The sequence below is a fragment of the Neolamprologus multifasciatus genome, chromosome 14, assembly GCF_963576455.1.
Source record: "Neolamprologus multifasciatus chromosome 14, fNeoMul1.2, whole genome shotgun sequence".
Lineage (NCBI taxonomy): Eukaryota > Metazoa > Chordata > Actinopteri > Cichliformes > Cichlidae > Neolamprologus > Neolamprologus multifasciatus.
In genome coordinates this window covers 7,704,228-7,727,962 of record NC_140452.1, presented here as the reverse complement: position 1 = coordinate 7,727,962, position 23,735 = coordinate 7,704,228, and the positions used below count along the sequence as shown (strand labels likewise).

The 23,735-nt window shown below is 38.9% G+C and overlaps 2 protein-coding genes and 1 pseudogene across 2 annotated transcripts; 1 reads left to right on the top strand and 2 right to left on the bottom strand.

Moving 5' to 3' along the window:
* Positions 1-213: 213 nt before the first annotated feature.
* Positions 214-5,669, top strand: LOC146503466 (extracellular calcium-sensing receptor-like). The gene is made up of 11 exons (XM_085183794.1): positions 214-1,359; positions 1,535-1,776; positions 1,894-1,985; positions 2,209-2,388; positions 2,515-2,703; positions 2,810-3,349; positions 3,549-3,758; positions 3,861-3,984; positions 4,109-4,302; positions 4,528-4,809; positions 4,889-5,669. Exons 1-11 carry the CDS (start codon positions 1,073-1,075, stop codon positions 5,309-5,311), a joined length of 2,763 nt encoding a protein of 920 aa, XP_085039920.1. The 5' UTR covers positions 214-1,072; the 3' UTR covers positions 5,312-5,669.
* Positions 5,670-6,246: 577 nt separating this feature from the next.
* LOC146503465 (extracellular calcium-sensing receptor pseudogene) lies at positions 6,247-8,937 on the bottom strand (annotated as a pseudogene).
* A 10,061-nt stretch (positions 8,938-18,998) lies between these two features.
* LOC146503464 (extracellular calcium-sensing receptor-like) lies at positions 18,999-23,309 on the bottom strand. Its single transcript, XM_085184319.1, has 9 exons — positions 22,954-23,309; positions 22,390-22,684; positions 22,132-22,218; positions 21,630-21,899; positions 21,215-21,421; positions 20,848-21,123; positions 20,236-20,463; positions 20,013-20,140; positions 18,999-19,911 (listed from the first exon to the last, which is right to left on the bottom strand). The coding sequence occupies exons 1-9, from the start codon at positions 23,187-23,189 to the stop codon at positions 19,020-19,022; spliced, it is 2,619 nt and encodes an 872-aa protein (XP_085040445.1). The 5' UTR covers positions 23,190-23,309; the 3' UTR covers positions 18,999-19,019.
* Positions 23,310-23,735: the final 426 nt, after the last annotated feature.

Genomic DNA, 23,735 nt, shown 5'->3' with positions numbered 1-23,735 from the left:
CAAACGCAGGGCGTCCTTACTCCCAGCAAATGGGCGATAGAAAACCGATTGGTGCCTATGCCATTCCCAATATGCGTTGGCTGACGTTGGGGCAGCATGAGTACGAGCTTTTTTTTTTCCTTTTTTTTTTCTGCCCGTGATGCCGCCCCCCATCACGATGCCGCCCGGGGCAACCGCCCGTGTCGCCCATATCTAAAACCGCTACTGCGTTACAGAATACATTTTGGGGCATGTATTCTGTATTCTGTAATGGAATACATTTTAAAAGTAACCTTCCCAACCTTACTAAGGTTGGTAAATATCCACATAACTTTGCGTTGATCACAGATTACGATAAATGATAAAGGAGCATACTAAGTTAAATGAGGTTGTTAAAGGTGGTTGGACCTCTACACAATCTCTTCACAATGTAAGGGTTTTAGCTGGAACAGTTTTTCAAAGCCATGAAGTTAAATTAACATTCTTTTATATTTATGGAATAAAGTTGTGACTCTTAATGACTTAAACATCCTTAAGCGTTTGATTATTTTGCATGAAATGTGCATTTGTACTCATATATTTTATCTCTTGATACCTCCATTAAAGCAATTGGGAACTATAGTATTTCAGGGGAAGCTTTTCAGTCCAAATATGAAAATAATACATGATCACTACAGAAGTAATAAAGAGATAATTTTAAAAGATGACCAAATACTATATGAGCCACACCTACATACACATCCTAACTCCACATCTTCTATCCGCAAGGCATAATGATCACTCGTACTGTCGTGTCACGTCTTGAGAGGACTGATTTGGGAGTATATGTGTCGTCATGTTCACCTGCTCACCAAAAGGCCCTGCCTCTATATAAAGTGCCCTCATCTGCAGTTCATCCTACTCCAAGGAGGAGGATGGATGTCAGCAGCCAACTGATGTTATAGCTGGTGTATGAAAATACACATTTTTAAATTGTACAGTTTGTTATATTTGGGGCTTTAGTCTAATCTGATATTTTCATTCTAGGAACTGTTTATGGACACTGATTGAACTCATGAGAATAAACCAAATTGAGTGTACTGTACATTTCTAAATGTCTAGAACAGCTGCATCTATGTCTTGGTTTTCCTGGCTCTTCATTGTGTGGTCCAGGTCATCCCAATCTTTGCTGCTTGTGTGGCTTGTGGGAAGAGAACTGGGAATCCGGGATGGACTTCTGTGTGATCAGATGTTGACATGTTCTCGTTGGGGTACACCAAGTAGCCAGGGTCTGTTTCAAGATGGAGATGTAATTATTGGTGGTCTTTTTCCTCTTCATTATCAGCCTCCAGCTATAGACCATGACTTCACTAAGCTGCCACGCTACAATCCATGTACTGGGTAAAACTCTACGTTACAGAGAATATTTTGATTACTGTAGAATGAGAGCATATATAGATAGAACATAGGAGTAATTACTGTGTTTTGCTGGTTGATTTGTACTTGCAGTTTTACAGAAATTATTCAAACAAAATTCACTAATTTATATTTGATCATTTTATCTCCCCCCTCTCAGTTTAGAATATGTTCCACTGCAGTACATATATGCTATGGTGTTTGCACTGGAGGAAATCAATCATAGTACAATGCTCCTACCAGGAATCAAGCTGGGCTATCATATTTTTGACAGCTGTGGGCGCCCACCATGGGCTCTCCAGTCAGCACTGTCACTCGTTGGTGGAGACAACACCAGCTGCAACTCTACAAACCCTCCAGATTATTCTAGTGGGCATGGAGAAGAAATTAAAGACAGGAAGGGTAACTCATTCATTGATCAGAAAACATACAAAAAATCTGTCAGCAATTTTGCTTTCTACTTTTTCTACTCCTGCTACAAGATGTTGTTTAATTAAATCAATAATTTCTATTTTTCAGGTGGTCAATCTGTCCCCATGATTATTGGTGGTGCTTCATCCATAACAAGCCAAATACTCTCCACAGTGCTGGGGCCACTCTCCATACCTTTCGTGAGTTTTGTTTTGAATGCACCATAAAAACTGTATATGAGCTTTTTTGTTTGTTTTTAGATAAGTGGAGCCATCTTTTACTTGAATTTATATCTTTTACTCAAAGAAATATTCATGCTTTTTTATGACAGTGGAGAAACTGATTTTTTTTTAAACAGAAACAAAAACTTTATAAGATGCAGGTTTTTATGTTTGTGTGTGTGTGTGTGTATGTGTCTTTCAGATCAGCTATCTATCCACCTGTCCTTGTCTCAGTGACAGGCTCCAGTATCCAAATTTCTTCAGAACAATCCCCAGTGATATTTACCAAGCACGTGCTGTTGCCCAGCTTGTTAAACGCTTCAACTGGACTTGGGTTGGAGCCGTTGTAGCAAACAATAACTATGGCTACATGGCAGTAAAGGTATTTGCATCTTTTATTTCAGTCATTTAGACTACCATAGCTCTAAAATATACAGTAATAAGTACATTATATAACTACATTTACAATGTGATAATGTAATAGGCTTTTCCCACCTGTATATGTCAGGTATTTCAGGAGGAGATTCAGGGAGCAGGTGTCTGCCTGGCATTTGTAGAGACTCTCCAAAGGGAAAATATCATTAGTGATGCCAGACAAGCAGCCCTCACAATTCAAGCCTCAACTGCAAGGGTGATTTTGATCTTCACCTGGTATACAGATGTGAGGGAATTGTTCCTGCAACTTGCGAAATTGAATGTAAGAAGCTGTAATGCCTATCGCATATAATGCATGTTGAAAAAAAGTTAGAGATTATATTTAAAAACAAAATAAACTTTAAAATAATTTTCCTTTTGCTTATTAGGTGACTGATAGGCAGTTTTTGGCCAGTGAGGCTTGGAGCACTAGTGGGGATCTGGTCCAAAATTCAGTTACAAGCAAAGTGGCAAATGGTGTTCTTGGTGTTGCCACTAGAAGTTCAGCTATACCTGGATTTGAAAGTTATCTCCGACGTTTACGCCCAATTCACCATCCAGATGATGAGTTCTTAAGAGAATTCTGGGAAGTGGAGTTTGGGTGTAGTCTTCATTTATCTTCCTCCTCAATGCCCAGTTCTCCTGTCTCCACACTAAAGTCTAACCATAAATCAAATATTTTAACTTCAAATCCTCCTGTCATGTCTGATCAGAAAGCTTCACTATCACATTGCAATGGGTCGGAGTCTCTGAAAAAAGTGCAGAATCTCTTTACAGATGCATCCCAGCTAAGGGTGACATATAATGTCTACCTTGCTGTTTATGCTGCAGCTCATGCCCTCCACAGCCTTCTCTGCCCCATTAAAGACAGCCCTTCTGAAAACAACATCTCCACCTGCTCCTCTCCAAAACAAATCAAGGCCACTGAGGTAAAGTAATCATGAATATCATCCTTTCCCTAAAAAATTTAATTAAAATCCATGTTGCATTCTTTAGACACTGAACAGGGTTTTGGTCCGACCCATGAGTACCCACAATGCTGTAATTACAACATTTTCATATGTTTCAGTATTGCACTTATCATTGAACTCTAATAACTCTAGTTTCACGAATGTTGTAATTTTACAGCTTTTGCAGCACTTGCAAGAAGTGAACTTCACCACACCACAAGATGAAACATTTTACTTTCAAGGAGCCGATATTCCAGCAAAGTATGACCTTGTTAACTGGCAGAAAATGCCTGATGGGACACTAAAAATTGCTTTGATTGGTCAAGTGGATGGGTTTGCTCTCCATCTTAATGAATCAGCTATTCAGTGGATCACAGGATCCAATCGGGTATTTTATATGAAAATAATGTAAACTGTAATTTGTGCATTTCTTGCTCTTAACTAGAATACACATATTGTGCTTAAAAATAAGTGTTGGCTTATTATTTAGGTGCCTATTTCGGTGTGCAGTGAGATCTGCCCCCCAGGGACCAGAAAGGTCAGCAGGAAAGGAAAACCTCTCTGCTGCTTTGACTGTATTCCATGTGCTGCAGGAGAGATAAGCAATAAAACTGGTAATGGAATTACAATCTAAACCCCTCCTTGTAAATCCATTTGATTTAAAGTCATGTACTTCTGCTGTTCTTGTTTGATTTTCCTTTCTCTTCTTCTTTCCTTCTCCACTCTTTTTACTGTTAGGTTCCCTTGACTGTGAGCGTTGTCCCCTAGAGCTCTGGTCTAATGCTAAACGTACTGCCTGCATCCCTCGCCAACTTGACTTTCTTGCCTTTAATGAGACTTTGGGAATTACTCTTACTACAGCAGCTGTGACCGGTGTCACTGTGACAACAGTTGTCTTTGTGGTTTTCCTTCACTACCGTCACACACCTGTGGTGAGAAAGAAATGTTCACAACATTATAATGTACATTTTAAAGAAAACATCGTGTGCAGTTGGCAAGTGCAGTTTTTTTGTTGTTAGGTTTTATTTGACATTTCACGTCAGTTTTTTCTTCAAGATTAAATAATTGACAAAATATTAAAACAACAGAATTATTCCACATGTGGCTGATATTATCTGTGTCACTACTTTTATAAAGCTGCACTTTATTAATTTTAGGTGAGGGCTAACAATTCAGAGCTGAGTTTCCTGCTTCTTGTGTCAATCAAGCTCTGCTTCCTGTGCTCGCTCGTGTTCATTGGTCGTCCATCAGTCTGGTCTTGTCGGTTCCAGCAGGCAGCTTTTGGGATCAGCTTTGTGCTTTGTGTGTCCTGCTTGAAAGTCAAGACCATTGTGGTTCTGGCAGCATTTCGCTCAGCTCGGCCTGGTGCTGAAGCCTTGATTAGATGGTTTGGTCCAGGCCAACAAAGAGGAAGTATCTGCCTTCTTACATGCATACAGGTCATACAGATGTTCTGTTTTGAATTTTTAAGTCTTTGTATTTTTACATCTGTCTAAAAACATTTTATTTTTCATATAGATTATCATCTGTACCATATGGCTATCCCTCATTCCCCCCGTGCCTCGACAAGATCTGGGTTTTCAAGGTTCAAAGGTCACTCTGGAGTGTGCCATGGTTTCTGTGGTGGGATTTTGTCTGATTTTGGGCTACATTGGCCTGCTGGCCTGCACCAGTCTCATATTAGCCTTTTTTGCTAGGAAACTTCCTGATAATTTCAATGAGGCCAAACTTATCACTTTCAGTATGCTGATTTTCTGTGCTGTTTGGGTGGCTTTTGTGCCTGCTTACCTTAGCTCTCCTGGTAAATACACTGTTGCCGTGGAAGTTTTTGCCATCCTGGCTTCTAGCTATGGTTTACTTTTCTGTATTTTTGCTCCGAAGTGTTTCATCATTCTTTTGAGGCCTGAGAGAAACACCAAGAAATATATGATGGCCAGGTAGCAAAAGTAAATTAACAAAATATGACAAATAATTATTATTTATCTGTTCATCTATATCATCACTTCATCTTTATGTATTTATCTTTGTTTGTTGTTAAATTAATAGAAAAACCTTGATTCACTTTATCCAGAACTAAGAATGATAATGCAAAGTTTTAATATATTATTGCAAATGTAGTTTTATAGACAAACCTTCGACGAAAACAAAACACCACCCATATTAACTTATCGTGTCAATGTGAAAACGGTTTACAGTTTTAATATAATATTGCTGTATCTGACATTAATTAATAAATGTGTTTTAAAATCATTTTAAGGAACTAATTATATGCTTTTATATGGTATAAAAATTAATTCATTAAATTTTTGACCTTACAATATGAACTACCATGAGATGGCTCTTTTTTAAATTGATCTCTCTGGGAAGGCAAAATATGAAGCTGACGAACCCTCTAGTAAAATGTTCAGATTGTGAAAACAAAAGATACTCCACAGGTTGAATTTCCTTTTTACCCATTACCATCAGTATTTGCAGCTTCACAAACATAGCTACAGGTCTCTTTTTGTAAATGTGTGTCTGTGTTTAGAGGATTCATTATTTCATACTCTCAGTACTCCAACTTGCCATAATATCATTAAGAGAATTATTTAAACTTCATGTCTAATTCACAAGAGCCTAACATAATCATTAAAACATCCATTCATATTACTGTAAGGATCCCAGTAAGCAATATTACCAAAGAAGATGGTGTGTAAACCTGGAATACATCTGTACAGAACTTCCTTGCACAATGCTTTATGTGTTACTGTATTTTACATCATATACCACAAAAATTGCTGAAGCACAAAATTAAAGCTTAGTTTATTAAAAGGATTATAATTACATTTAACTTACATAATAGATAAATTTTGACAATGAAGTGTAACACAGTCAGTCAGTTATATTTGAAAAGATTTATTTAAAAGAAAGAAAAGAGGAAAAAGAGTAAATAACTATTATTTAGATTTCTCAAGAGGTTTTTAATATTTACATTTATTATTTTTATTAATATATTGTATTTTCTGATTTACTGCACAGAAAATAAAGATGTTTTTAACATAAATGAAAACATTTTATGACACAATCCCACGGCCCATAACAGCCTTCTTTGTGTTCATCTCTGGTCTCAACAGGATTATGTAACATTTGGGTCCAAACAGTGTGATCAAGAGTCCAAAACTTGAAGAAAGAATGGCAAACACCTCCACTGCATCTGCAAGATTTCCTGGTGAGCTGATATAAGCAGGAACAAAGGCCACCCACACAGCACAGAAGATCAGCATGCTGAATGTGATGAACTTGGCCTCATTAAAACTATCAGGGAGATTCCTCACCAGGAATGCAATTAGAAAACTGAGGATAGCCAGCACACCAATATAGCCCAATAACACTGCAAAGCCAACAGTGGACCCAACTGAACACTCATATACTATCTTGTCATTGTGGTATTGGGTGTTCTTATGTGGAGTTGGAGAGGAAGAGACAAGCCAGGTAGTACAGATGGCTGCCTGAATAGATGTAAGAAACAGAACTGTTCCTCTCTGCTGCATAGCACCAAACCACTTCAGACTGGCTCCCCCTCCTGGCTTGGAGGCTTTGAACACAGCCAGAACAACCATGGTTTTTACCAGGATGCATGAGACACACAGCACAAAGCTGATCCCAAATGCTGCATGCCTGAGTTGGCATGTCCACATCCTGGGTCGTCCGATGAACAAAAGTGAACACAGGAAACACAACTTAAGTGACATTAATAGCTGGAAACTAAGTTCTGAATTGCTGGCACGTACTAAAGGTGTTCTTCGATGGCAGATAAAGATCCCCAGAACAACAGCACATATAAATGTTCCCAGTAAGGAGATTGCTGTCAAACAAATACCCAAAGGGTCATGATAGGAGAGAAACTCTGTTTTCCTAAGAACACAGTGGTCACGCTGTGGGTTTGACCAAAAATCCTCTGGACAACTGGTGCACCCCAAGGAGTCTGACAAAGAAGGGTTCATGTTGAAATGCATCCTATATTTCACAGAAATTAAATCAAATGTGTCATACAGAAAGACAAAGACCTACTGCTCTTGTTAGTGATCTTTCCCTCAGAACAAGGGATGCAGTCAAAACAGCATTCGGGCTCTCTCTTCCTTCTCACCATGTGGGTACCAGGAGGACAACTCTCACTGCATACTGATCGAGGTGGCTATTGGACATGAAAAATAAATATTTATTGCCTGCTACAATTCTATATACTGTAAATGTCATAAAAGGTATTTCTCAAATAAAAACATATCTAACCTGTTTGGATTCAAAGTTCCAGAAGATTTTGCCTTCATCAAGTGTGAGTTCTTCACCTTTTAAAGCTGACCTTTTAACCTCACCCACTTTCTGAATTTTAGTGCTTCCATCAGGGAGCCACAACGCGTTAATAACATCATAAATTGGTACTACATCACCATTCTTGTCAAATGACACTTGATCGCCAAATGGAGTGGTAAAGTTCACTCTTTCCATGTAATAAACAAGCTGTTTAAAAGGAATGTATAATAAGTAAATTACTTTTTGCTCCGAAACTAATTATAGAATGAATGATTTATTCATAGATGGAGTATAAAATGATATCACATCTGCCATGGCTCCAGTAACTTTACAGTGCAAACAGATGCAATTTTTCAGTTCAGTAATCAAATATAATATTATATCTATGGTACCTACATATATAAAGTCATTTTTATCTAGGTCTCAATCAACCAAGGCACATTACTAATAATCCTGTATAAAAGTTAATGACCTTAAGTTAATGAAGTTCTGAAAGCATGCAAAAACAATTTATCCAAAGGTGGAGTGTACAATGATAACACACCTGCCAAGGCTCCAGTGACTGCAAAGAGGCACAGCTGTTCCCACTGAAAGGTCCTCTTCCTGGCTTGCACCGCAGCATGTCATCAAGGGAATACGCCAGTGCATAAACAGCTTTGTACACATTATACTCAGGCCGCAGGTTGGAAATGTCCAAGTACTCGTTGTCCACATTTCCTAGATCTTCCTGTCCAGTGCATAGTGCACCTCCACATTCCAGCCAGCCTGCTGGAGCTGGAGCAAATCTGCACTGAAATGTAAATTCCCAAAACTGATTCACCTGAAATATTTTGAAAAATGTTTGTTACACATTATGAAAATATATAATTGTTGTGACACACAAACACACAGTAAAAATGTTCAAGTCTCACCAAGCTAATTCCGTAGCTACTGTTGTGATGTAGATCAGGACGTATTTGCAACAGGAATTCCCTGAGCCCTGGTATTTCTCCTCGATGAATGGTGATACCCAGTGTACCACCCAGGTATGGCATAAAGTGAGGTGTTTGGAGCACAACAGATTCTGTCCAGGCCTCGCTGGCTATCCACTGAAGGCCTGTCACATTTTGCCTTACTACCTGTGAATTAGATTAGACCAAATCTATGAAGTAATATTGAACATCCAACTTCTTTACTGAAACAGTTTTTGATCTTCAAAATTAATTCTGAATGATTATTTTTCTTTATTCATTTCTGTACTCACAATGATATGTGTTTTACACAATTATGAACTAAAATTATGAAGACCTCTGTAACTAGTAATTATTAAAGTGTTTTAAAGCGAAACCTCATCCATAAGGTGGATCATGCGACTAGGATCTTCAAAGACAATGACAACTCGAGCTGTAGAGGTTTTCATCACATCAACAATCCTCCGGAGTTCATCTGTGTCTTTGTCCCAGGGCAAAACCTCAGTGTAGGCCAGGCAACCTTCACCAGACACACTCAGCTCAGACTGAAAGGATCTGGCTGCATGAAGCCCATAATCATTATTACTGACGAGCAGACCTGCCCAAGTCCAGCCAAAATGCTTTAGAATTTGGATCATTGCACGTACCTAAGTGAATACAGATTAAAGTGTAAGGGCATTGAAAAAAAGAAACAAAACAAAATTTCTGTGCATTATCTGTCTGTCAGTGTCGACAGAACAGCATTTAAATATAATTGCAATTTAGCTTTATTCTCTGAGACAATACAGAAACGAAATAGAGCATAATTCTCAAAACTAATTATATTATTATTTCTAATATTTTCATATCTGTCTGTGTTCTTCTTTTACACAGATATTGAAACAGATTTTTGTTTTTCCATTTTAATTTTGATGACAAATTTTCACCTGGAAAGTATCACTTGGGATTGTTCTAAAGAAGGATGGATACTTTTGACGGTCATTCAGGCAGGAACATGTGGCAAAATAACTCACCTGTGAAAGATATAGACTGCATATGTATATTGTAGAGCTATCCATGTAGAGATATCTTAACTTTGTCATCATGACTGCATTATTTTTTTATTTTTTATTTCATAAAATGGTTTTACATTTTCAATTAAATCAATGCAATCCAAGAAAACTGTTACATGGTCAAGCAGAAAACTTACCATAGGTACTCTGTACAAACCTAAGACGTTGGAGATTGCAATAGAAATTGTAGAGGACGGATCACCCACAATCCCTATGACTGGAGGATTTCCAACACATGTATCATCTACTACAATTTGATCCTCTTGACCACTGGCTAATGACAATGCTCCACGGAATCCAATTCCAAGTTCAAAGCAGTTATCATAAAGAGTGTATCCCAGAGTCACATTTGGTAGCAGGTTTGAGTTTCTGTTGATCTCATCAATAGCAAACGCCATGGTCTGTGCGAGCTTAAATCCTAGGACATACACACTAAGACAAGAAAAGGTTAATTACTAAAAAGTATAATACAATACAGATTTTTAAAATATAGGAAAATGAGCACAGTTTGAAAATGTTGCAAAAGGAATAATATTATAAATAATCAAGGAAAGTGAATAACAATTAAAGACATATATTAATGAAAATACATTTTAAAAAAGAAGATGTTTTGTCTAGTTATTTCAGATATAAAATACATATTGATATTGGGATTAGGTTTGATGGTTTTCTTTTTCTGTTTTTTTTCATTCTGTTTCCCTGTCATAGTTACCCATGGCAAGTAGGCTGTTGTGGCTGCGAGGTAAAAGACAGATCAGGAACACTTGAAAAGAAATGGACTTCAAACAGTCCACCCAGAACCACATCTCCAGTTTTGTGCATCTCATTTAGATGAAACTGTCCCTGCAGCTGACAGGACAAAGAAAACTGAGGAGTGGGTAGAGCAGAAGAAACACAGGAATACAGCAAAACAACCACGACTAAATTGTTTCGCAAAGATGAGCACATGACAGCTTTCTGAATTGTTGAGATATGTCATTAAGTTTTATTGTTTGCCATTTCCTTTTATTGACACACTGTGTTGTTTAATCTTGCACACCACCCATTAGGGAAGAGGGCGGAGTATACTTTTCATTTGAGATTGCTTTGTATCCAGGCAAACTCAGGGAACACTGTGAGTAAATTTGTCATCAGTAATAATTCACTGAAGAATTGTCACAGTAAGTAGTTGTTCAGTAGTCAGTAGTTGTTTCCATGTGCATATCAAGTGACACAAAAGACAAATAGCAAAAATAACATATCATAATTCATGTACATCAAAGTTCATGTGTAATGTCTCAACAACATCATATTAACAACTTCAGTCCATATTTGAGTTGAAAGAGAAGACAAACTTTTTGAGGGGACGATAAAAAACATAACTCCGCTAGACCAGTTAGTTGATGTCCTAGGCCCTCTCGCTAGCCACCTCTCGCCCACTGTAAGAAACCTCGGAGTGTTCCTGGATGGCTCTTTTAAACTTGAGAAACATGTGTCCACTGTGGTAAAAAACAGCTTTTACCAGTTGCGTCAGATTTCCAAAGCAAAGCCGTTCCTTCCTTTAATGGACCTTGAAAAGCTTATCCACACATTTATTACATCCAGATTGGACTACTGTAACTCCCTCTACTCGGGCCTCCGACACTCTTCTCTTTGCCGGCTTCAGTTAATTCAAAATGCAGCTGCGCGTCTTTTAACAGGTATGAGAATCCATGAACACATAACTCCAATTTTAGCCAAATTACACTGGCTCCCTGTTAAATATCACATAGATTTTAAAATTATTTTGTTCACTTTTAATATTCTGAATAATTTAGCGCCCAGCTATCTTTCTGAACTACTCCACTTATACAATCCCAACAGAGCACTTAGATCGTCCAATCACAGGCTCCTAGCACAACCTAGGTCTTGAATGAAGTCGAGAGGTGACCGGGCCTTTGCATCCGTGGCACCCAGACTCTGGAATAACCTCCCTGTTCATGTTCGTACTGCCGAGTCGATCCAGTCTTTTAAATCACGTCTTAAAACTTATTTTTTACTTTGGCTTTTGATTCTGTCTAGTTGGCTGGTCTAGCTTGTTGTGTTGTTACCTATTGTTTGTTGTCCTCTTTTATTGTTTGTTTTAATTGTATCATGCTTTTACTGACTGTGAAGCACTATGGTCAACACTGTTGTTTTAATATGTGCTATATAAATAAATTTTGATTTGATTTGATTTGAACAAAAACAAAGTCGCATGAGCATGGGCGGGACATAAAGCTGCAAAGGGCAAAAGGAAACTAGAAAACTTAGTGGATGGGGAAGATTGTCCTGAGTATAATTGAAGGACAGCCCAAGAGAACGGCCCAAATGAGAAACTAGACAGTGAAAATTTTCAGGGCTAATGCATGAATGCAAAACACGGGACAAGCAGATCTTCTGTATTCGAAGTGAAACCCCACCACCTGAGTCCCGATGACCAAGCTATTTACCCTATCTCTAAGGGAGACCCAGGCACCCTTTGAAGGAAACTCATTTCCACAGCTTATATCCACAACCCTTATTTGATCACTACCCAGAGTTCATGGCCATAGGTAAGGGATGTAATGTAAAATGACCTGTAAATAAAAAACTTGCTCAGCTCTCTCTTTACTGCAACAGACTGGTACAGTGTCTGTTCATTTTCCCCAAATCTGTGAATAAATCTCAGGCTCCACTTTCCCCAAACTTGTGAACAAAACTGTTGAAGGGACAACAAATTACTTATTTGATCACTACCCAGAGTTCGTGGCCACAGTTGAATAGTTGTAATCTAAATCTAAGTTGTAATCTAAATTGACCTGTAAATTAAAAACTTAGCCCAAACTGTTTCCCAAATCCATCAGTGAATCTCATGCTCCACTTTCCCCAAACTCGTGAATAAGACCCTAAGATATTTAAATTCCTTCAATTGGGATAGTAATTTGTCCCAGATGGAGTTGGCATTCCTCCTTTTCCGGCTGAGAACTATGGTCTCTGACTTGGGGGTGCTGATTCTCACACTTGGCCGCAAACCACTCCAATGCAAGTTGGAAGCCACCACCTGATTAAGCAAACAGTAACACATCATCTGTGAAAAGTAAAAATGAAATCCTGAGGCCATCATAGTGGAGAACATCCACCAGCCTGGACAGACCAAGATATTCTGTCCACACTTGCTCACTTTCTCAAACATCCTTGAGAGGATAAAGAGCTTGTCCAGTTTCACAGCCTGGATGAAAACCTCATTGTTCCTCCTGAATCAGAGGTTCAACTAAGAAATAAACCCTGCAGTGTCCTTCACAGTGTCATGATCCCTCAGCTCAGCTCCATTCAAATGTGAAGGAAAAGGCCTAAAATCCAGCCTTTGTGGTAATGTAAGATAGTCCTGTCACAGAGTTTAATGCATGTGCTTTTGGTGATAGTTATTCCTTCTTTAATCAAATAAGGGATCTAATCAAAATATAATCGAGAAGAAATCAACACTCTATCCAGCTGTTTTTGTCTGAGTGTCAGGCTCGAGCATCCAATTTTTTTCAGAATACTCCCTGATTATATTTACAAAGCATCTGCTGTTGCCCAGCTTACTATGTGCTTCAACTGGACTTCTGTTGGATTAGTTTTAGCAAAACTGATGGCCCCATTTTATCTTAATGACCTTATAGTACCAAATCACTCCATTAGGGCACTTTGGTCTCACACTGGAGGCTTACTTGTTGTTCCTAGAGTATTTAAAAATAGAATGGGAGGCAGAGCCTTCAGTTTTCAGGCCCCTCTTCTGTGGAACCAGCTTCCAGTTTGGATTCGGGAGATAGACACTATCTCTACTTTTAAGATTAGGCTTAAAACGTTCCTTTTTTTAAAATCATATCGTTAAGGCTGGATCAGGTGACCTTGAATCCTCCCTTAGTTATGCTGCAATAGGTGTAGACTGCTGGGGGATTTCCATGATGCATTGAGTACTTACTTTTCAGTCACTTTTCTCAATCAACATGTATTAATAGTCCTCTCTACTGATTCAGTAAGAGTACTAGATGCTACAGTTCCCGATAATGCATTGCTTTAAATGGAGAGAATCTTGAGGGATGGCTGTTATGAGGAAAAGCAACCCAGAAACTTTGCCAGCAGCACACATCGTTGTGTGCCTCAACTGTCGGTCTTTTACCCAAGCTAATCTGCCATTTTTTTCTTCTTAGGTTGGGTTTATGGATTAAAGATCTGATCTAAATTATCATATTAAAATTTGGGACACTTAGTCAGTGGTGGACCTTGGATTCATTGGGTGTTTTGGTCATTATCACTACACCCTCATCCAAGGAGCCCTGCCAGGGTTGGTCAGGCCCTGGAGTGTGTCACTGGTTTATGTTAAATTGTTATTTCTCTTCTTCTTTCTACTGTTTATTTTCTTCTTTTAATTCACTGCAACTGAGAAATAATACTTACCTCTTTAACATTTATGGAGCCTAGGACACCATAGGTACTATGACCATAGCTACTGAATGACACAGGAAATCATTCCTGCCCGTGGCCATCTCCCTGTACAACTCCTCCATCTACTACACTGTAAACACTGCAATAGTTACACCCTTTTTGTGCATGCTCTTTTCTACTCTGTAATATTCATTTCAGTATTCTTGATATTTATTTATAAGCACCTCTGTTAATTCTTGATATTCATAATTGATTGATTTGTATATATTAGTGCTATTTCTTAACCCTTTAAGACCTATCATAGAACCAAGTCTGCCAAAACTTATCTTTATATTTTTACATGCTGTAGTGCCATTTTTGGGAACATTTCAAGTTGCTATACATCAATACAACCATTATAGCCCAAACTTTAATAATATGTATGCATTACGTGCATAATAACTACACAAATTGCAAAAAAGTGCAATAAACTACAAAAAAATTTAAAATCGTTTTTGTTTTGTTTTTTACATATATTTCTAGTTGGAAAAATTTAAGAGGTTTATCCCTTAAAACTGTAAATACAAAAAAGTTGCACAAAATAGTTTGCAACAACAGGAAATTTATTTTGAGTGTCTTCACAGTTTTACTTTTGAGATACACCAATTTTTATATACTGCAGGAAAAACGAAAATAAATATTACAATGCAAATTTGCAAATAAAACAAAAAAACAGGATGTGCATTTCCAGCAGTGCAACTTGAATTCCCCAGAAACTATACAGAAAAGCATAAAGTCAAACATGACTTTTAAAACACCAGGATAGGATTATAAGATCCTGAAGGTAAAAAACAAAATTTTGCAAAAAAATGACATCACTTCCAGTTTTGGGCAGGTAATGGCAGACATGCGATAGTTCGCGCTGACGTATATTCCAACGTAGGAAGTGTTATGAACAGCTGGTCGGATTGGCAAAGCGTGTTTCTGAAATATTATGTTTTTGTTGCTGAAAGTGCTTTTTATGCAATTTTTGCAAAGCTACATGTGGAAGGAGACTGTGACCTAGGACAAGCTAATGACATAAGATGTAAGTACAACTCCTCCGGTTTCATATGCAAAAAAAAAAATGATTGCGCTAGCTTACGTGGTTGCAGTTCTACATGGATTTAAAAATAGTTACGCAAAACGGAGTGTGCCCACTCTGACTGGTTTTAAAGGGTTAAATTTGTAAAATCTGTAACATATTGTATTGTTGAAATAGTTTAGTCTGTTACTGTTACTGTCTTGGAGCAACTGCATCCGACATAATTGCCTTAGGGATTAATAAAATATTCTGATTCTTAGACCTAGACTTAGAGCTTTTATTGTCATTGTGCAGTGTCTTGCACAGTGAAATTGGGTAGCTGGACCACAAAGGTGCGAAAGTAAAGAAAACAATATACAACAAGGGTAAAAAAGCAATATATATGTATACATTTATGTGAGTAAACTATATATATGGTGTATGTGTAGAAACATTGAAACAGAAACATTGTGGGGCCATATACAAGGACTGTTATATAATATAATAAATAAATAAATAAGGGTGGAGGGGCTAAGGTCATTTAGGGTGGGGATGGTAATTCCACTGAGACCAAAATATTGCACAAAGACCAAAAATATTGGACATACCAAAAATATTGCACATGGGCCAAAAATATTGCACAGAACAATGAAAGACTGAGATATTGCACATGGGATGGCAGCAACATAGTTGATCAATAGCAGAATGGTTGTATGGGAGAAGTCTGTTCACACTCTTAGTTTGCATTACGAGTTCTGACAGCCCGCGGGAAGAAGCTGAGGATGATGTTGCAGGAGTGCATGGGGCTGCAGTCATTAGTGTAGATGATGTGTAGGAGTGGACTCAGCACACATCCCTGTGGTGAGCCAGTGCTGAGCGACAGGGTGGATGATCTCTGGTTGCCAACCATGACTGATTGTGAACGGTCTGTGGGAAAGTTCCATACACATGTGAAGGGGGGGGGGGGGGGAGTCCAAGTTTACCAGCTTGGCTATAAGAATGTCTGGAATGATGGTATTGAAGGCCGAGCTGAAGTCAATGAAGAGCATCCTTACTGATGTCCCAGGATTCTCCAGGTGATGGAGAGCGGAGTGGAGGGCAGTGGAAATTGCATCGTCGGTGGACCTGTTTACCTCATAGGCAAACTGGTAGGGGTCGAAGCTGGGTGCGAGGCAGTGATTATGTGATTTAGGACCTGCTTCTTGAAGCAATTTGCAACCACTAGAGTCAGTGTGATGGGTTTGTAGTCACTGATGGTGGGGGATTTGGGGAATGGGACTATTGTTGCTGATTTCAGGCATTCAGGGACAGTGGCATGTGACAGGGAGAGGTTTAATAGTCTGGTGAACTGAGGAGGCAGCTGGACAGCGCAGGCTTTGAGCACTCTACCAGGTATTCTGTCAGGGCCAGCAGCTTTCCTTTGATTAACTGCGCTGAACACATTGCGAACCTGGTGTTCTTGGAGGCTAAATGTGTGAGGGCTGTGCTCAGAGGAGGCTGTGGGCAGGGCGGTGTGCATGGTGGGGGTGACTGCAGCTTTCTCGAAGCAGGCAAAGGAGTGGTTAAGTTCCTCTGCTAATGAGATGTCCATGTTATCTGTGTTTTTCCCATTGCACTTGTAATTGGTGATGTGTTTCAGGCCCTCTCATACCTTTCTGGAGTTGTTATCAGAGAGGTGATCTGATAGCATGTTTGAGAAGTCCAGTTTTGCTGCTCTGATGCCTTTTTTAAGGTCTGCTCTTGCTCTGCTGTACATGTCCTGGCCCCCAGATTTGTATGGCGAGCTGCGTGCCTTTAACAATGCCTGAACCTTACTTGTTATCCAGAGTTTACGGTTGGAGTAGACCTTTTCCGTGGTGACAGTGTCCATCCAGTGCATGATGTAACCCAGCACTGCGGATGTGTGAGTCTCTAGGCCATCATGTTCAAAGACACTCCACTCTGTGAGGGCAAAAGAGTCCTGCAATTGAGCAAGAGCTTCCTCAGAAAAGGTGCTAATGGTTCTGATGGTGGGCTTTGTTCTTTTCCTGAGTGGTGTGTATGCCAGGACGATGAGCAGAGAGAGGTGGTCGGACATAGGGGTGGGTTTTTATAATCGATTTATCGATTAAAATCGATTCTGGCTTGGATAACGTAAAATCGATTCATTAAAATCCTGAATCGATTTTCTTAATATAAATTTATTTTGCCCGAAATGCCAGAATCTCTGGTGAAATCTCACAAAATTTCAACAACCACCAAACAGCTAAGACAGTAAATGAGAGCAGGAACACAAAGACAAAACCCGCGGATCAGAATCAGTTAGATGTCGCCTTTCTCACAGTCGGGGCTGAAAGCCGACAGCTCGCTGATTCTGATCTGTCGGCGGGTCCGCGCTTTGTGTTCACGCCCTTTATGCGCTGATTCTAAAGCTGTTAGTTTGATGTCTCTCCAAACAATATTGACCGAACCAGCAGCAAAAGAAGATCCAAACTAAGCTTTCGCATAAACATCGTCATGAATTCACTCTTACTTTTACTCTTTTCACATGTCGAACAAATTTAGGCACAGTTCTTAAGCAATCCCCTGCAATGATACTCCCTCTGAATATGCCCATTGCATTTTAGAGATTGTGTCGTGCAGGTAGGCAAGGGCTGAGCTAGCATTAGCGTCTGGTGGTAAGTAGGCTGCTGTTATTAGGACTGCAGGCAGTTCTCTGGGCAAGTAGAAGGGTCTGCACATGACAGACATTGCCTCTATGCCTGGGGAGCAGACTGTGGTGATGATCTTAGTGTTTGTGCACCAGTTGTTATGTGTGCAAATGCACAATCCTCCTCCTCTGCTTTTCCCCGCTGTAGTCTTTCTGTCACTGCGGTGCATTGTGTGACCTGATAGCTGCATCGAGGCGTCGGGAATTTCCTATCGTAGCCATGTCTCTGTGACAACCAGGACACAACAGTTGCGTACAAGTTGCTGTGCAGTGAGAAGTAGGTTCAGTTCGTCTATTTTTTTGATGACCAACCGTGCGTTGGTCATGTTTGAAAGGCTGATTCTTTATTGTAGCTAGCAGGCCCGACCGGCACTCCTGCTTTTGTTTGCGTTCCTTCCGCCACCTGCATTTCTTGGCAGACCCAATAAGAATCCACAGAGCGCCGTATTTACTCACTAGCTCCAGGAGTATGTTGTGCATCCTCTGATAATCACTGGTAATGGGGATCTGGCTGTTGCATCGAATGTTGCATAATTCCAGATGGCTGTAGGTAAATTTGGCTTTACAGTAAGAAAAACAAAAGAAAAAGAAATGTGGAGAAAAGAAAAAGAAAAGCACCTAAGTGGAGAGCATAGAGCCACTGCATCTGTGCGCGCCGCCATCTTGCACTACTAAACTCTCTGGATGACACGCTTCTTACAGTCTGTTTGGAGAGACCTTCTAGGAAACTGTTGGAGAGCCTTGTATGTCGGGGAACCTGTAATTGTCACTATAGTTACGTTTTGATTGTAGCACATTTTGAAATGGAAACAAACTGCACAGAAGAAAGTTAAGAGTTGAAAGTTGAGACCTGTATTAGTTGTTTTCTTGAAATGATCAGCATGGTTTTGATCACGATCAGTTCAAGACAGACCAAATATACAAAAATATAGATTAGAACTGCTAAATGAATTCAAGTTGAAAGCGTAGTTTATTAAAAGAGTTTCAATTACATTTAATTTCCGTAATAGGTAAATTTTACAGTGGAGTGTAACAAAGTCAATGCTTCTCTTTGAAAAGTCTGTTTTTTTGTATGTAAACTGCAATTTAAAAGAACAACAACAAAAACGACTAAATAACTGTCTTTAATATTTAACATTTTTTAATTGTATTTGTTTATTTAATTTTTGGCCTAAACTGTTAAAAAAAACAAAAAACATTTTGACTTGAACCGAAAATTTTATGACACAATGCCACGGCCCATAACAGCTTTCTTTGTGTTCATCTCCGGTCTCAACAGGATTATGTAACATTTGGGTCCAAACAGTGTGATCAAGAGTCCAAAACTTGAAGCAAGAATGGCAAATACCTCCACTGCATCTGCAAGATTTCCTGGTGAGCTGATATAAGCAGGAACAAAGGCCACCCAAACAGCACAGAAGATCAGCATGCTGAATGTGATGAGCTTGGCCTCATTAAAACTATCAGGGAGATTCCTCACCAGGAATGCAATTAAAAAACTGAGGACAGCCAGCACACCAATATAGCCCAATAACACTGCAAAACCAACAGTGGACCCAACTGCACACTCATACACTATCTTGTCATTGTGGTATTGGGTGTTTTTATGTGGAGTTGGAGAGGAAGAGACAAGCCAGGTAGTACAGATGGCTGCCTGAATAGATGTAAGAAACAGAACTGTTCCTCTCTGCTGCATAACACCAAACCACTTCAGACTGGCTCCCCCTCCTGGCTTGGAGGCTTTGAACACAGCCAGAACAACCATGGTTTTTACCAGGATGCATGAGACACACAGCACAAAGCTGATGCCAAATGCTGCATGCCTGAGCTGACACGTCCACATCCTGGGCCGTCCAATGAACAAAAGTGAACACAGAAAACACAACATGAGTGACATTAATAGCTGGAAACTAAGTTCTGAATTGTTGGCACGTACTATAGGTGTTCTGCGATGGCAGATAAAGATCCCCAGAACAACAGCACATATAAGTGTTCCCAGTAAGGAGATTGCTGTCAAACAAATACCCAAAGCGTCATGATAGGAGAGAAACTCTGTTTTCCTAAGAACACAGTGGTCACGCTGTGGGTTTGACCAAAAATCCTCTGGACAACTGGTGCACCCCAAGGAGTCTGACAAAGAAGGGTTCATGTTGAAATGCATCCTATATTTCACAGAAATTAAATCAAATGTGTCATACAGAAAGACAAAGACCTACTGCTCTTGTTAGTGATCTTTCCCTCAGAACAAGGGATGCAGTCAAAACAGCATTCGGGCTCTCTCTTCCTTCTCACCATGTGGGTACCAGGAGGACAACTCTCGCTGCATACTGATCGAGGTGGCTATTGGACATGAAAAATAAATATTTATTGCCTGCTACAATTCTATATACTGTAAATGTCATAAAAGGTATTTGTCAAATAAAAACATATCTAACCTTTTTGGATTCAAAGTTCCAGAAGATTTTGCCTTCATCAAGTGTGAGTTCTTCACCTTTGAAAGCGGACCTTTTAACCTCACCCACTTTCTGAATTTTAGTGCTTCCATCAGGGAGCCACAACGCGTTAATAACATCATAAATTGGTACTATATCACCATTCTCGTCAAATGACACTTGATCGCCAAATGGAGTGGTGAAGTTCACTCTTTCCATGTAATAAACAAGCTGTTTAAAAGGAATGTATAATAAGTAAATTGCTTTTTGCTCTGAAACAAATTATAGAACAAATGATTTATTCATAGATGGAGTATAAAATGATATCACATCTGCCATGGCTCCAGTAACTTTACAGTGCAAACAGTGGCTATTTTTCAGTTCAGTAATCAAATATAATATTATATCTATGGTACCTACATATATAAAGTCATTTTTATCTAGGTCTCAATCAACCAAGGCACATTACTAATAATCTTGTATAGAAGTTAATGACCTCCATGACTTAAATAATTTAACTACTTTTGCTCACAAGTATGGCAAATCCCTTTTCAGAAATTCTGAAAGCATGCAAAAACAATGTGTTCAAAGGTGGAGTGTACAATGATAACACACCTGCCAAGGCTCCAGTGACTGCAAAGAGGCACAGTTATTCCCACTGAAAGGTCCTCTTCCTGGCTTGCACTGCAGCATGTCATCAAGGGCATATGCCAGAGCATAAACAGCTTTATACACATTATACTCAGTTCGTAGGTTGGAAATGTCCAAGTACTCATTGTCCACATTTCCTAGATCTTCCTGTCCAGTGCATATTGCACCTCCACCTTCCAGCCAGCCTGCTGGAGCTGGAGCAAATCTGCACTGAAATGTAAATTCCCAAAACTGATTCACCTGAAATATTTTGAAAAATGTTTATTACACATTATGAAAATATATAATTGTTGTGACACACAAACACACAGTAAAAATGTTCAAGTCTCACCATGCTATTTCCGTAGCTACTGTTGTGATGTAGATCAGGATGTATTTGCAACAGAAAATCCCTGAGCCCTGGTATCTCTCCTTGACGAATGGTGATACCAAGTATACCACCCAGGTATGGCATAAAGTGAGGTGTTTGGAGCACAACAGATTCTGTCAAGGCCACGCTGGCTATCCACTGTAGACCTGTCACATTTTGCCTTACTACCTGTGAATTAAATTGGACCAAGTCTATGAAGTAATACTGAACCTCCAACTTCTTTACTGAAACAGTTTTTGAATTTTAAAATGAATTCTGAATTATTACATTTTTGTACTCATTTCTGTACTGACAATGATACGTAATACGTGTTTTACACAATATAATTATAAAGACCTCTGTAACTACTAATCATTAAAGTGTTTTAAAGTGAAACCTCATCTATAAGGTGTATTATGCGACTAGGATGATCAAAGACAATGACAACTCGAGCTGTAGAGGTTTTCATCACATCAACAATCCTCCGGAGTTCATCTGTGTCTTTGTCCCAGGGTAAAACCTCAGTGTAGGCCAGGCAACCTTCACCAGACACACTCAGCTCAGACTGAAAGAATCTGGCTGCATGAAGCCCATAATCATCATCACTGACAAGCAGACCTGCCCAAGTCCAGCCGAAATGCTTTAGAATCTGGATCATTGCACGTACCTAAGTGAATACAGATTAAAGGGTAAGGGCATTAAAAAGAAGAAAAAACTTTAAATATAATTGCAATTTAGCTTTATTCTTTGACACAATACAGAAAGGAAATAGAGCATAATTCTCAAAACTAAGTATATTATTATTTCTAATATTTTCATATCTTTCTTTGTTCTTCTTTTACACAGATATTGAAACAGACTTTTGCGTTTCCATTTTAATTTTGATGACAAATTTTCACCTGGAAAGCATCACTTGGGATCGTTCTAAAGAAGGATGGATACTTTTGACGGTCACTCAGGCAGGAACACGTGGCATAATAACTCACCTGTGAAAGACACAGACTGTATATTCGGGAGCTATCCATGTAGAGATATCTTAACTTTGTCATCATGACTGCATTATTAGTATTAGTTTTTTTTTCATAAAATGGTTTTACATTTTTAATTAAATCAACGTAATCCAAGAAAACTGTTACATGGTCAAGCAGAAAACTTACCATAGGTACTCTGTACAAGCCTAAGACGTTGGAGATGGCAATAGAATTTGTAGAGGTCGAATCACCCACAATCCCTATGACTGGAGGATTTCCAACACATGTATCATCTACTACAATTTGACCCTCTTGACCACTGGCTAATGACAATGCTCCACGGAATCCAATTCCAAGTTCAAGGCAGTTATCATAAAGAGTGTATCCCAGAGTCACATTTGGTAGCAGGTTTGAGTTTCTGTTGATCTCATCAATAGCAAACGCCATGGTCTGTGCGGACTTAAATCCTAGGACATACACACTAAGACAAGAAAATTTTAATTACTAATATATATAATACAACACATGTATTAAATTACAAGGAAACGAGTGCCTTTTGAAAAATTTGCAAAAGTAGAAATATTATAAACAATTAAGGATACTGAATAACAAAGACATATATTAAGAAAAAAATGAAAAAGAAGACGCATTGTGTAGTTATTTCAGATACAAAATACATATTTATATTGGCACTAATTTTGACAGTTTTCTTATTGTATTTTTTTCATTCTGTTTCCCTGTCATAGTTACCCATGGCAAGTAGGCTGTTGTGGCTGCGAGGTAAAAGACAGATCAGGAACACTTGAAAAGAAATGGACTTGAAACAGTCCACCCAGAACCACATCTCCAGTTTTGTGCATCTCATTTAGATGAAACTGTCCCTGCAGCTGACAGGAGAAAGAAACCTGAAGAGTGGATAGAGTCGAAAAAACACAGGAACACAGCAAAACAACCACGACTAAATTGTTTCGCAAAGATGAGCACATGGCAGCTTTCTGAATTGTTGAGATCAGTCATTAGGTTTTATTCTTTGCCATTCCTTTTTATCGACTTACTGTGTTGTTTAATCTTGCACACCACCCATCAGGGAAGAAGGCGGACTATACTTTTCATTTGAGATTGCTTTGTATCCAGGCAAACTCAGGGAACACTGTGAGTAAATTAGTCATCAGTAATAACTCACTGAAGAATTGTCAGAGTAACAGGTGTTTCTGTGTGCATATCAAGTGACACAAAAGACAAATAGCAAAAATAACATAACATTATTCATGTACAGCAAAGTTAACGTGGAATGTACAACAGCATCATATTAAAAACTCCAGTACATATTTGATTTAACCCTTTAAGAACTACCATAGAACCAAGTCCGCCAGATCTTACATTATATTTTTACATGCTGTAGAGCCAATTTTGGGAGCATTTCAAGTTGCTATACATCAATACAACCATTATTGCCCAAACTTTAATAATATGTATGTATTAAGTGCATAATAACTACCCAAATTGCAAAAAAGTGCAATAAACTACAAAAA

Bases quoted from the DNA above. Each gene is read 5' to 3' on its own strand.
- LOC146503466 (XM_085183794.1), top strand. From the start codon at position 1,073: ATGTCTAGAACAGCTGCATCTATGTCTTGGTTTTCCTGGCTCTTCATT. The intron at 1,360-1,534 runs GTAAAACTCTAC...CCCCCCTCTCAG, and splicing joins CGCTACAATCCATGTACTGG to TTTAGAATATGTTCCACTGC. The intron at 3,759-3,860 runs GTATTTTATATG...CTTATTATTTAG, and splicing joins GGATCACAGGATCCAATCGG to GTGCCTATTTCGGTGTGCAG.
- LOC146503464 (XM_085184319.1), bottom strand. From the start codon at position 23,189: ATGTGCTCATCTTTGCGAAACAATTTAGTCGTGGTTGTTTTGCTGTGT. The intron at 20,464-20,847 runs GTGTGTTATCAT...CCTTTTAAACAG, and splicing joins AGTCACTGGAGCCTTGGCAG to CTTGTTTATTACATGGAAAG. The intron at 19,912-20,012 runs GTCTTTGTCTTT...GGGGTGCACCAG, and splicing joins ATCACTAACAAGAGCAGTAG to TTGTCCAGAGGATTTTTGGT.